Raw genomic sequence first — 14,442 nt, 5'->3', positions numbered from 1 at the left:
GTAGAGACAGGGTTTCGGTTTCACCGTGTTAGCCAGGATGGTCTTGATCTCCTGACCTCGTGATCTGCCTGCCTCAGCCTCCTAAAGTGCTGCGATTACAGGCATGAGCCACCGCGCAGCCCAGAGCATCCTTTATTTATGTAACAAAGATCTCAAAGTAACCCAGATATCTAGCAATCAATTTCAGCACATTCACTTGATAGACTATTTTCAAATCATTAGAATGTTAAATATGTAAAAACATGAACAGTTTTTGATGAAACAGTAAGTGAAAAGTAGAACTGAAAATCGTCTGCCCCACCATGTTAAAACAATAGAGAAAGATGAGCTGGGAACAAAGAGCGGATAAAGCCTGAGGATTGGAGTTGTCAATGGATATGACAATGGGAAAATCCCTCTGAGCCTGCATTTGGGTGGCCAGGAGGGGATTTGCATCAGAATCCACAGATCACCAGCACTGAGCAGCCCTGATATTTAAAATGCAGATTCCAGACTCAATCAGGCCAGAGCCCAGAAATTTGCATTGTTAACACATGTGTGTGTGTGTGTGTGTGTGTGTGTGTGTGTGTGTGTGTGTGTTTTATAAACACTGAAGGTTGGGAACCATGGATGACTAAGTGAAGTCATTTTGTGACTCTAGATTTGAATTTTCTACAGGCTCTGGAGTGTAGTTTGGCTAAAGCAAAACCCAGGTAGAATCAGCACTACACATCAATTCCAGTTTGCTGTGGGTCGGGAACGGATGCGGGTCGAGTGTGGATGGGCCAGTGCTGGCAAGCCTTGATCTTTGCCCGGGCTTGTCCTTCTGGGGAGAATTACTTGCTTCTGCTGGACTAAGGGTGACCTTGTCTCTGGGTGGAACCCATGCTGCCATGGAAGACTCTTTTCAGGGCCCACTAATCCTTGACGTTCACCTTGTCCCCTGCCCCCAGAGAAGTCGTCCGGACCCTCCCATCCCTGGAGTCCCTGCAGAGGTTATTTGACCAGCAGCTCTCCCCGGGCCTCCGTCCACGTCCTCAGGTAAAGGGTCTTGGGGTTGAAAAGGTGAGATTAATCCACCAGGGAGGAGGATTGAGTTAGCCAGTCCTGAGGGCTTAGGAGGAAGAGGGGAGCACTGCCCACCGTGTGTTCACTGGGCAACAGCAAGCAGGTACGCTGGGGTGGGTGGTGGGAGCCTCAGCCCCTGCCCTCCCCAGGAAGCCATCTCCCACTGCCAGATTTTGATTTAAGGAATAAAGATTTCAAATTATGCACCCAGCCGGACGCGGTGGCTCAAGCCTGTAATCCCAGCACTTTGGGAGGCCGAGGTGGGCGGATCACGAGGTCAGGAGATCAAGACCATCCTGGCTAACACGGTGAAACCCCGTCTCTACTAGAAATACAAAAAACTAGCTGGGTGAGGTGGCGGGCGCCTGTAGTCCCAGCTACTCAGGAGGCTGAGGCAGGAGAATGGCGTAAACCCGGGAGGCGGAGCTTGCAGTGAGCTGAGATCCGGCCACTGCACTCCAGCCTGGGCGACAGAGTGAGACTCCGTCTCAAAAAAAAAAAAAAAACATTATGCACCCATCAGCAAAACTTATTTGTACCAAATAAGGGGGCAAGCAGGGCCTGTTCCCATCATTTCTCATCAGAAACTGAAAGGAAAGAAAAAGAGGAGGCACCTGAACTCTTGATCCTGCCTCTTGTCCCAGGAGAAGCAGGATGAAGGTGCCCCCCCACCCCCCGCACTTGCTTGTGGCCTGGCAGGAGGCCAGGGTCGTGTTGCCCATTAAGCAAATATCTGTGTAACAAAAGGTGTCATCAATAAAATTTTAACAAGTTTTTAAAAAAGCAAAAGCTGTATCTCAGAAGAAAATACCTGCAACAAAGATTAGGGAAAAAGGCTTACAGACAAAGTATTCATATGTTTATTATTATTATTTTTATTTGAGACATGGTCTTGCTTTGTCACCCAGGCTGGGGTACAGTGGCACAATCACAGCTCACTGCATCCTCAAACGTCGGGGCTCAAGAGATCCACCTCACCTGAGCCTCCCATGTTTTAAAACCGCAATTACTTTTGCATCAGCTAATAGCTGGGGATTACAGGTGCGCACCACCACTCCAGTCTCTTTTTAAATGTTTTTGTAGAGACAGGTCTCACTACATTGCCCATGTTGATTTCAAACTTCTGGCGATCTTCCTGCCCCAGCCTTCTGAAGTGCTGGGATTACAGGTGGGAGCCACCATGCCTGGCCATGTTTTTAAAAAATTCCTACAAACAATTACGTAAAAACAATCCAATTTTTAAAAGAGGGTAAGACTATAAACAAGGTGGCTCACTGAAGAGGGACAGGGAATAGGCAATATAGATATGAAAAGGTGTTCAGCCTCACCTTGTTTGTAACCAGGAAATGACATTGGACACTAGGTGGCCTTTTCTTACCTATTAGATGGGCAAAGAGTTGATGCTAAAGTTGATGGGTGAGTCAGGACTTGGCTAGGGTGTGGGGTGGAAGAGGTGCTCACAGGGGCTCACTCCTCTGCTGTTGGGAATGGAAATGGGTTTTCTGAAAGGCAGTTTGGCCGTTTGTATGAAAATGTGAGCTGCAGGCATCCCTCAAGCACACAGTTCCATATGTCCGCAGCTTCTTAGGGACTACAAGTACACAAAGAGTCAAAGAAAAAACATTGAAAATCACATAAACAGTCCGGGCGTGGTGGTTCACACCTCTAATCCCAGCACTTTGGGAGGCCGAAGCGGGTGGATCACCTGTCGGGAGTTCGAGACCAACCTGACCAACATGGTGAAACCCTGTCTCTACCAAAAATACAAAAATTAGCCAGGCATGGTGGTGAGCGCCTGTAATCCCAGCTACTTGGGAGGCTGAGACAGGAGAATCGCTTGAACCCTGGAGGTGGAGGTTGCAGTGAGCCGAGACTGTGCCACTGTACTCCAGCCTGGGTGACAGAGTGAGACTCCATCTAAAACAAAAAAAAGGAAAAAGAAAAAAAAAGAAAATCATATAAATATAGGGAGCTGGTGAACTGCAGTGGTGCCGAATTCTACTCTAAGGCGTGAACACTGCTCTGGACAGATCTCCAAGGCTACTGTTAGGTGGAAAAGCAAACGGCGGGGTGGTACAGAAACTCTGACGGAAGTCTCCATGAGGAAATCAGATGGGAAGGATTTAAACCCAAAGGGCCATGCTGGTCACCACAATGCAGGGATGAGACGGGGGAGAAGGGGACTGGGCCAAAGGGGATTTTGAGTTTGCCCACATTGTTTGTTTGAATTTTCTACGGAGAGCATGTATTTGTGTTCTACTTGTGCAACTTTCAAAATTCAGGAAAAAAAAAAGTTTTGCTTTCTCCGAGGTGAATGATGGGTTAATTTCTAAGAAAGTAAAAGCAAATGTAGACAAAACAGGGGCTCTGCCCGACTCTTGAGCTTAAGTAGCTTGAGTGGAAGAACACACAGTCAAGTCTTTGAAGTAGATTAGAAGAGAGACAAAGCCTCGAGAGAGAGGCCAGCTGCAGTCCCAGTTACGGTGCTGCCTGGTGGAGGCCAGTCTCTGCATTTGGTGGCAGGACAGAGCAGCCACACGGTGGAGGGTGGGTCTTGCTGCCACACTCCCCTCCCCTTTATGAGACTCTGAGTCTTGGAGAAAAACAGAAAAGGTTGTTCTTGATGTGTCTTCAGGAATTCAGAAATCAAGGAGGGAGTTGAGGCTGCCTTGAGGAGAGGAAAGAACACTGGCCCATGGATCAGAAACACCTGAGTTCAAAATCTGATTCACCCTCGTGGATCTTTAGTCTCCCCATCTGTGAAATGGGGACAGTAATATCTCTGCGGGGTTTGGTTAAGGAGTGAGTGAAATTGGGTGCGTGAGACATCTGACCCTGCTAGACTCTCACCAACATGAGGCCCTTTCCCTTAAGTAGGCAGGACAAGCTGGGGACACCCAAACCCCTGTGTGGTTACTTGAGGACTGCTGGGAAGTGGGAAATGCAATGTTATCAAAATGCTGGCTGGCCTGGGGGATGGAGGAGACCTGGGTCTGCCCTGTGTGAGAAAGGAGAGCCAGTAACCTCCCTTGGATGGTTAACCTGCCTTGAAGCCCCACTTCCTTTTTTTTGAAAAGTGCAACTGAAAAGCAAAGTGAAAAAACTGGGTCAGCTGATGTAAACCCTCAGGCCAGTCTAGCCATTCACAGGCTAAGCTGTGAATTCTATCCTCAACCTCGACACTGGTGACATTTGGGACTGGGTTGTTCTCTGTCATGGAGGACTCCTGTGCACTCTAGGAGTCCTCCACATCCTGGCCTTTACCCATGAGATGCCATTAGCATCCCCCAGCTGTGACAACTGGAAATGTCTCAGACATTGCCAAATGTCCCCTGGAGGGCAAAATCACCACCAGCTAAGGACCACTGGCTAGCCCCCAATTCAAATATCAGATCTATACTAGCTGTAAACTCACCACTGTGACTCTATTCCCCCATCAGCAAAACAAGGATTAGAAAAATCAAGACATGTGAGGATTAGATGACTTAATATATTGAAGATGTGCTTGGCACATCGTAAGAACTCATTAAATAATCATTAGGCAGAAGTATGGGGAAAGCTTCAGCATTTTTCTAATACTTTTTGTTTCAAGCACAAATGCCCAGTTTGTCAGTAACTTCATCTATGCTAAGATCTTGTCAGATCTCCCCTCCCAAAAGTCACAAATCCAAAGAGAGAGCCGGTGGGGGGCGGGGGACCTACAATTGCATGGTGACTGCCCGGGGTGAAGGCAGGTCCTTCCAAATGTCCTCTACTGTGGAAAGGAGGAGGCTTGAATCTGTGTTACCATTTCAATTATTTATGAGATAAATAACCCTAAAACAAGGGAATCCTACACTATCCCATCTCCTGACCAGTTTTTCTTCTCAACCAACAGGCAGCCCTTCTGTTGTCCCTTGCCTGAGTCTTAGCGCCACCCCTTCAAGCCACTTCCCTCATTGACAATAACTATAGAAGAATTGTGAGTTTTATTAAGAAGCAAGGGAAAGACCAAAAAGTGGTTAGAGAAAGCACTGACAATTATTAACTGCTGTGATGGTGGTAGTGATGGTTATTGGGATGGGGAATGGTGTGGTGTGTAAGGGTAATATAGATGGTGATGACAGAGGTGGTCATGATCATGGGAGGGCTGGTAGGAGTGGAGATGGTGGTTATGATGGTGATGGTGATGGTAGAGGTGGTCATGATCATGGTTAGAGTGGTAGGGTTGAAGATGGTGGTAGTGATGAGGGTGGAGGTGGTCATGGTCAGGGTAGGAGTGGTAAGGGTGGAGATGGTGATAGTGATGGTGATGGTGGAGGTGGTCATGATTATGGTGGGAGTGGGAGTGGTAGAGATGATAGTAGTGATAATGGTCGTGAAGGTGGTCATGATTACGGTGAGAGTGGTAGGGGTGGAGATAGTGGTAGTGATGGTGATGGTGAAGGTGGCCATGATGATGGTGAAAATAATAGATGTGGAGATGGTGGTAGTGACAGTGATGGTGGAGGTGGTCATGACCATGGTAGGTCTGGTAAGGGTAGAGATGGTGATGGTGGAGGTGGTCATGATCATGATAGGACTGGTGAGGTGGAGATGGTGATAGTGATAGTGATGGTGATGGTGAGGGTGGAGGTGGTGATAGTGATGGTGATGGTGGAGGTAGTCATAATTGTGGTGGGAGTGGTGGGGGTGGAGATGATGGTAGTGATCATGATGGTGGAGGTCGTCATGATTATGGTGAGAGTGGTGGGGGTGGAGGTAGTCGTGATCATGGTGGGAGTGATGGGGTGGAGATGGTGGTAGTGATGGTGATGGTGGAGGTGTCATGATTATGGTAAGAGTGGTAGGGGTGGAGATGGTGGTAGTGATGGTGATGGTGGAGGTGGTCATGATCATGGTGGGAGTGATGGGGTGGAGATGGTGGTAGTGATGGTGATGGTGGAGGTCATCATGATCATGGTGAGAGTGGTAGGGATGGAAATGGTGGTAGTGATGGTGGAGGTGGTCATGATCATGGTGGGAGTGATGGGGTGGAGATGGTGGTAGCGATGGTGATGGTGGAGGTGGTCATGATCATGGTGGGAGTGATGGGGTGGAGATGGTGGGAGTGATGGGGTGGAGATGGTGGTAGTGATGGTAGTGTTGGTGGTGATTGTGGTAGCCATGCGATGACTCTGGTGGTGCTGTTGAAGGGGATCCTATTGATCATGGCAGTGCCATTGATCATTGTGACAGAGGCAGCAGTGGTAATGGAGGTGGTGATAGTAAAAGTAGTTTATTAAAGTAGTCGGGTAGAAAATTGAGGTCAAAAGCAAGTGCAGCCTGGCTGCTATATTCAGCAAGGGGTGAGGTGAAGGGACATCACCTGGCTAGTGATAACCCTGGTTCCATTCTGCTTTGTGTTCACATCAGTCAAACATGTATCTGACTTTCTCATTCCACCTCTTATTATTAACGTAATAAGGTATGAATAACTTAATAAGGTATCTTATTAACTCTACATTTCCACACCTGGCAGCATGTCTAACATAGAATAGATGCTTTGTAAATGTTTCTTCTGTGAATAAGTGCATAAGACCATGCACTTGGCATCAGGCAGACAGGATACATGTCTTGCTCTGCCATTTACTAGCTGGGCCCTGTATATACTGAACAACTTTACTGAGCATCTTCATTGGCCAGAAACTGTTCTGAGCCCCAAGGCTGCAGTACTAAGTACAATCCTCTTGATCTCCGTTCTCATGGAGCCTCCATTCAGCAGGGAAGACATACAGTGAACACATATTGGAAGGAGATAACTTTAGCTGGTGGTGACTGATATGGAACAAAACAAGGTAATTTGATAGAGGTGACCTGGCGGCTATTTTAGACGGGGTCGTCAGGGAAGACCTCTTTGTGAGGCTGAGACCTGAATGATGAGGAGGTGCCCCTCCCAGGGGAAATTGAGTCTCTGGAGATTCCTCAGAAGGGAAGCTCAAGGCAGAATTGACTTGAGGATGAGAGTGGCTCGGATCTTGGTGGGGTGGTGGCAGGGGGGCGGAGCGCTGCATCATATAGGACCTCAGAGGGCAGGGAAGGGGTCAGGATCATTTTCTCATCTACGTGGAGAAGAACTGTACTGGGGTTTCAAGCAGCAGGCTGGGTCTATTTTGGAAGTAGGATGGGAACACCATGCAGGAGGTGTAGGAGGGAGGAAAGGTAATATGCAAGGACAGTCCTCGAGTTTTGTTTAAGCAACGGAGTGGGTGAGGTGAGAAGCACCGGGGGAGAGACAGATTTAGAAGGAAGAAGAAATGAAGATCTATTTTTTGGCCATGTGAATTCTGAGAAGATTGTAGAGATCCCTGTGTCCTCATCTGCTGGAGGGGATAATAATAGAACTTGCAGGGCTGCAGGGAGAGTGGAATGGGGTGAGGTGCAGAGAGCACCCAGTGCGTTGCCTCTCAGTGGTTCAGGTTCAGTGATGCTGCCCTGATCCTCTTTCCCTCCTTTCCCAGGTTCCTGGTGAGGCCAATCCCATCAACATGGTGTCCAAGCTCAGCCAACTGACAAGCCTGTTGTCCTCTATTGAAGACAAGGTATGTGTGGGGCTCCTGTGGCTTCTCTTCATCCCCTCTTTGGTCCCCTCTTTGTATGGAGAATGTCCAGATGTACAGGCTCGATGTCCCCTTGACCCTCTGTCTCTAACGCTGCTGCCCATAGGTCAAGGCCTTGCTGCACGAGGGTCCTGAGTCCCCCCACCGGCGTTCCCTTATCCCTCCAGTCACCTTTGAGGTAAGTGGCCGTGGGACAGCAGAGCCTGGGCTTGGGCTCCACAGCTGGGCAGAGAGACATGTTCTGGTTCCTGTGGAAAGACGGATTGAGGCTTGAGCTGGGGAAGAGCAAGGAGCCCAACAGCCAAGAATGGCAGTCGGTGGACCTGTGTCACTGTGACAGTGGTTCATCGTCAGAACAGGCACCCAGAGGCGACTGGGAAACCACCTTCGGAGAGGCACTGCAGGGGAGGAGTGTCTCATTGGCCCAGGCACCATGTAAACTTTGTCCTTCTCAAAATGGCCGAGATGAGTGATATCAGACAGGGCTGCAAAATACTGCCTCAAGAGGGTGGGGAATTCAGAAAAACAAAACAAAACAAAACAAGACAAAAAATGTGCAATTCCTATGATTTCCCTGAGAATGACTGGATTAGACCCTCCAGGCTTGACCCGAAATGTGTTTTTCTTTACAATCCCCAGAGATTCTAGTACATTCCGCCCAGCACTGGTCCCACATTCAGGAATCCAGTGTGAGACCCACACCCCCTCCCCCCAGCACACATTCCCCACCCCAAAGTCCTTTCTAGACCCGGTGATAATCCTCTATTAAGATAAATTTCCATTTTCTGAGCATGCATACACAACTGTTGTGGGGTTTTTTTTTCTATTATTATCAGTAAATGTTCAATCAGTGGTTGTAACAAGGCCTGGGAGTTTAAATCTATTACTAAAATCCTTTCCAGAAGTAGGTGACACATCAGATTAATGAGTGTTGTCAAAGTCATCAGTGAATGAACCATTTCCAGCAATTCGTCTGTTTCCACCAGCAAACCTGTTGGCAGAATGGCTCCCCCACACACAGTGGACAAGGGGGGCGCCCCGAGAGTCTCTGTGATTCCCGGGAGATGCCTGTGGAAATGTGCACGTGCGCTACTGGGGCAAGAGAAGCCCAATGGCCCCACGAAGGACGCCCACCAGAGGTTGCCCAGCCATGTAGACAAGGGGCTCGGGCAGGGGGAGCCTTGCAAAAGCCCAGGCAGAAAATCAATGAGTCACACATCTCTTCCCTTTCTAAGGTGAAGGCAGAGTCTCTGGGGATTCCTCAGAAAACGCAGCTCAAAGTCGACGTTGAGTCTGGGAAACTGATCGTTAAGAAGTCCAAGGACGGTTCTGAGGACAAGTTCTACAGCCACAAGAAAAGTAAGACCCCTTGCGCACATCAACCACTGGCTCTCACCTGCCTGTGGAATTCCTGCCCTCTCAGCTCACCTCTCAGAAGGCCTGCCCTGCAGGTCTGTCTTGCGTAGGCATGCGCGCGTGCGCACGTGTGCACCCGCTTCTGTGCGTGTGTGGGTGTGTGTGTGTCTTCTCTTCCCCACCAGGACTCAGTCTGATCCATGCTATCACCTCGCAGTGCCGGGCACAAAGCCTTGCACAGATGAGGTCTTGTTGACAATTGGGTAGTGTCTGTAGCACAGGATAAACTAGACTGTGAGTACATGGACTCTGGAACCAAACTGCCTAAATTCACGTCCCAGCTCCGCCACTTAGCAGTTGTGTGACCTGGGACATGTCATGACCTCTCTAGCCCTCAGTTTCCTCATCTGTAAAATGGGGATGATAAAAAGTACTTGAATAATATGCATAAGGCTCTTTAGACTAGACCCCAGCATGTAGTCGCCACTTTGAGAGTCACCTGTTATTAGCAGGTTCTGAGAACCATCAAATCAACTCATCCATAAAATGGAAACTCTTCACATGGCAAATGCATATAGAGAAGCTGCAGTGGGGCAAGACAAGGGGATCCAGTGCCAGCAGGACAGATGAGGCCCCTGTCCACATGGAATTTATATTCTGGTGCATTGAGTAGCCGGTAAAGACTCAAATACATCTGTCAGTACAGATGGATGATCTGTCAATACAGTGGATGATCCAGCTACGAAAAGTGCTACAAAGAAAACAAAACAGGGCAATGGGGTAGAGGTTAACTGGCAATAGGGGATAGTGTAGAAGGGGCAGACAGGGAAGTTTCCTCTGAGTAAGAGGCACATTGGCGGAGACCCCAAGGCTGAGAAGCAACCAGTCCGGCAGCGGTCTGAGGGAAGAGCATCCCAGCTAGCAGAGCAGCATGTGCAAATGCTGGGAGATGGGCACCGGGGCTAGCAGGCCAGGGCCCAGGTTCGGGAAGCCAGGCAGGGTATCAGGAGGCAGGGGGATAGGCAGTGCCCAGTGCGGAGCCACAGGGGGCTGGAGAACAGCAGCAGACAGAACCGGGGGTTGATGAAAGTGTGAGAGTTTCCTGAGCAGCCTCCGGTTCTGGCTGATGGCAAATGGATGGACATCTTTCTTCTTTTGGGTGGCCAATGGGTTCCCCTGAGAAAACTGATCAATGCGTAGACCCTTCCTTCAGATAAGTCCCAATCTTCACACAACAGTTTGCATCCCATGTCAGGTTTTAAGACCGCTATGAAGCCCCCCAGGTCCCTGTGGCTACAACAACATTTTTTATTTAGTGTCTCAAAGTTCATTTAGAGGGGCATGGTTAAGGTTGCCACACTTAGCAGATAAAAGTACTGGAGGCCCAGTTAAATGTGAATTTCAGATAAACAACCAATATAGTATATGTATGTCCCATGCAATATTTGGGACATACTTATATGCAACAATGATTCACAGTTTTTCTGAAGTTCAAATTTAACTGCGTCTCCGGTATTTTATCTGGCTTCTTCAGGCATGATCAGCATCTTTCTTTTTTTTTTTTTGAGACAGAGTCTCACTCTGTCTCCCAGACTGAAGTGCAGTGGTGCGATCTTGGCTCACTGCAACCTCCGCCTCCTGGATTCAAGTGATTCTCCTGCCTCAGCTTCCCGAGTAACTGGGACTACAGGACCACCACCACACCCAGCTAATGTTTTTATTTTTAATAAAGACGGGGTTTCACCATGTTGGCCAGCCTGGTCTCGAACTCCTGACCTCAGGTGATCCATCTGCCTCAGCTTCCTAAAGTGCTGGGATTACAGGTGTGAGCCACCGTGCTCAGCCATCTTTTGTTCTTAATAAAGTAGTATGCACTAAGTGTGGGGAACTGGGAAGACCTTGGCAGGGCCTGTGCATTCAGAGTTCTCACTGTCTCTGTGTCCTTGGAGATAGGATGTTCTGTCCCCCAGGTATAGGGAGGGCTCCTCTCACATGAGGGTCTATAACCTGCTTTAGAGGAATATCAGAGGGTCCTTCCTGCACCTGCCATTGCTCAAATTCCTTCAGCTTAAAATATTCAATATGCTTAGGATGCCCTATTTTGGAATAATGCATCCTGAATCCCACTGATAGCACAGTGGGGTGCTAGTAGCCCAGCCTTGAGTCCCAGGTCAGCCACTTCTGACTTGGGTCTGGTGTCTTCTCTCTGGTCCTCAGTTTACTCTTCTGTCCAGCAGGGATAGTAGTAGCGTCTTGCAGGGCTCTCATGAGTCTTATGTGGGTGAACATCCAAGCACCTGGTGCCCAGCCTCCAGGGAGTGCTCAATACGATTGACTGTCACCACCACCACCACCATTATTATTACCCTTCCAGGGTAGCGGTGAAGGAGACTGATCTCAGGGAATGGCTGGGGGTGACATCATAGTGGTCATAGTCCTGCAGAGGGGAGCTCATAGCATCATGGCGGCCCCTGTGTATAGTGGCATGTTGGGCAGGAGAAATGGGGGAGTCGCTGATGGTTTGAGCAGGAAGGCTGTGTGGAAGGTGAGCTTAGAGTGGTGGTTTCCTCTTATCTGTTGATATGGTTTGGCTGTGTCCCCACCCAAATCTCATCTTGAATTGTAGCTCCCATAATGCCCACGTGTGATGGGAAGGACTGGGTGGGGAGGTAATTGAATCACGGGGGTGAGTCTTTCCCATGCTGTTCTCATGGTAGTGAATAAGTCTCAGGATATCTGATAGTTTTATAAAGGGGAGTTCCCCTGCACAAGCTCTCTTGCCTGCCACCATGTAAGACATGACTTTGTTTCACCTTTGTCTTCTGCCATGATTGTGAGGCCTTCCCAGCCATGTGGAACTGTGAGTCCATTAAAACTCTTTCCTTTATAAATTACCCAGTCTTGGGTATGTCTTTATTAGCAGCATGAGAACAGACTAATACATCTGTTAAGGAGAGAGGGGTGGCCCCAACTTGGATAAGAGGAGATGGAAATGTAAGAAGAGTGAAGATTGTCAGAGCACCTGATTACTAAAAAACTTAAGATTGAAAGAAACACCTCCCAGGTTCTGAGAAGTGCTGTCAGTTTAACGCAACAGACATTTGCATAGCATCTTCCATGGGCCAGCCCTTCATCGTGAACACTTCCTCTAAGGGTTTGCTGTGGAGAAGGGACTGCTGGCACATGGGCAGGTATTAGAATGTGCTCCAGGGGGAGGTTAGTCCCCAGGGAGGACTGATGAGCTCTTTTGGGGAGTGAGGGCAGGAGGCTTCACACCACCGAGATGGCTCTGACTGGGATTTGAAGGATGAATAGGATTTTGCCAAGCATGAGGCAGGGGAGGGCACTGGGACTGAGAGAATGGGGTGTGCAGGGAAAGGGACAGGGTATTAGTGAAATCACGCATTACGTGTCGCTCATCTCTCGCTGTGATTCTGGAGAGAGAAGCAGCTGGGCATGCCGTCCTAGGTGTGAACAGAGCCTTGAATGCCTGAGTAAGGATTGGAGCTGTTGCTGCTGAGAGGTGGGTATTCTCCTTTGTGGAAACAGATCAGGGATGGGTGAAAGACCTGAACTAGAGATCACTGGCCCTAAGAAAACCCAGCTCTAATTAAGAATAGCTATGTGTGGGTGCAGTGGCAAGCACTTGTATTCTCAGCTACTTGGGAGGCTGAGGTGGGAGGATCACTTGGAGCCAGGAGTTTGAGTTCACCCTGAGCAACATAGCAAGACCCCATCTCTAAAAATTAAATAATAATAATAATAATGGGCTATTTCAGAGCAGGTTTGTGAGCTCTGAAGAGTGTGGATGCCCACAGACTGCCAGCCCACTCGCCGGGACTGTGCCCACCTGGCTCCAGTCCTCCTGCCAATCCAGGATGGTGGAGCCTGACTTCCTCTCTGTGGTGACACCTGTCACATCAGAGCACAACTGACTGCTCACAGACGCCCTCCCCCTGAAGAGGGAAAAGTCTTTCCTTTGTACACCCTGGACTTTGCAGGCCCCAGCTCAGGCCCTGGGGCTCAGCAAGTGCGTGCTCAGGGATTGCCAGTTGCCTGAGGCACTTGCAACGTCATCCATCATAAATCCCAGCTGTCTCCGCCCTTTAATGTGGGCTTCACAAAGGCTGGGATGTGGATTTTTTGGTTGTTGTTAACCACTAAATCCCAGAGCCAAAACAGTGCTTAGCACAGAGTAAATAATCAGTAAATGGATGTTGAGAGAATGCACGCATGAATCAGTGAATGAATGCAAGAATGAAGGAACACACACAGGAATGAGAATGAATGTAATAATCAACGAACGCACGCATGAATGAGAGAATGAAGGCAAGGATGAATGAATCTATGTATGAATGAGCGAATGTGTCCTAAGCCAGGTAAGATCATGCAGTTCTCATGGATGCATGTTTAAGTGGCTTCTTTATAGTTGGTGCCGAAAGGCAGTGTGGTTCAGGAGTGGGGGCTCTAGGTAAACTGGATGCACATGTTGGTTCCATGACTTGCTAATAGTATGATCTCAAGTAAGCTACTTAACTCCTCAAAGCCTCAGTGATGCCTCCACAAGACAGGGGTTCCTACAGGGGTTGCTGTGAGAGTTAATGGGGTAAGGTGTGTCCTTAGTGCAGAGTCTGGCTCATGGTGAGTTTCCAGCCATGGTTATTATGATAGAGTGGTGCTCGCCTGGAGGGAATCTGTGGTTGCAAGAGTTGGAGCTTCCTTACCCTATTTTGATCACCATGTTCATGAATAGCTTTGGCATCATGGCCTTCTACACATAGGGAACAGCCAGTTGCTATATGTTGAGATCATAAAATAGTCAGCTCTAAGTACCTGCTATGCCCGTACCAGGCTTTGGGATGTGGAGGTGAACCAGCCAGCCGGGGTCCTAGCTTTCAGGAAAGTTGCATTCAAGTCAGGGCAAAGGAGAAAATAAGCAAATACACAAATATACAAACCAGGAATGTGTCAGGGAATGATAAACTCTAGAGCTGGGGATTTAAATAGAAAAATTTGATAATAATAGGGAAAAGCCTTTCTGAGGACATGCTGTGCCATTTAAACCGAGACCTGAGTGTCAGGAAGATGCTGGCTATGCCCAACCCAGGGAAAGAGGCCACTGGGCTCAGTTCCAAGGCAGGAGCAAGTATGGCGTGTGAGACGGCTGGGCAGCCAGGACTCAGACGAGGCTGAGGCTGAACGGGGCCAGGCATGTGGGTTTGCTGAGCCAGAGTACCAGGCTCACGTTTCCTTCCAAATGCAGCAAGCCACCATTAGGAGGTTTTCAGTTGGGGGGTGGCGTGATCCCACCTCAAAAAGATAACTCTGGCTGCTGTATTGAGAATAAACTATGGGAAGAGAGGAAGAATGGAGGCAGGGACACCAATTAGGAGGCCATGATAGCAGCCAGGCAAGAGGTGGTGGCAGCTGGAGATGGGAAAAGGGAAATGGAGTGGGAACG

The 14,442-nt window shown here is 48.8% G+C and overlaps 1 protein-coding gene across 1 annotated transcript in view; it reads left to right on the top strand.

Moving 5' to 3' along the window:
- Nucleotides 1–14,442, top strand: part of INPP5D (inositol polyphosphate-5-phosphatase D) — a 153,547-nt gene that overhangs the window by 83,452 nt on the left and 55,653 nt on the right. Inside the window, 4 exon segments of the mRNA XM_010353138.2 lie at nucleotides 933–1,020; nucleotides 7,527–7,607; nucleotides 7,732–7,803; nucleotides 8,861–8,984. Coding sequence (XP_010351440.1) covers nucleotides 933–1,020; nucleotides 7,527–7,607; nucleotides 7,732–7,803; nucleotides 8,861–8,984 — 365 coding nt within the window.

Source organism: Rhinopithecus roxellana, chromosome 14 (assembly GCF_007565055.1).
Source record: "Rhinopithecus roxellana isolate Shanxi Qingling chromosome 14, ASM756505v1, whole genome shotgun sequence".
Lineage (NCBI taxonomy): Eukaryota > Metazoa > Chordata > Mammalia > Primates > Cercopithecidae > Rhinopithecus > Rhinopithecus roxellana.
Note: the sequence above shows the minus strand (reverse complement) of the source record. Positions and strands in the feature narration are given on the sequence as shown.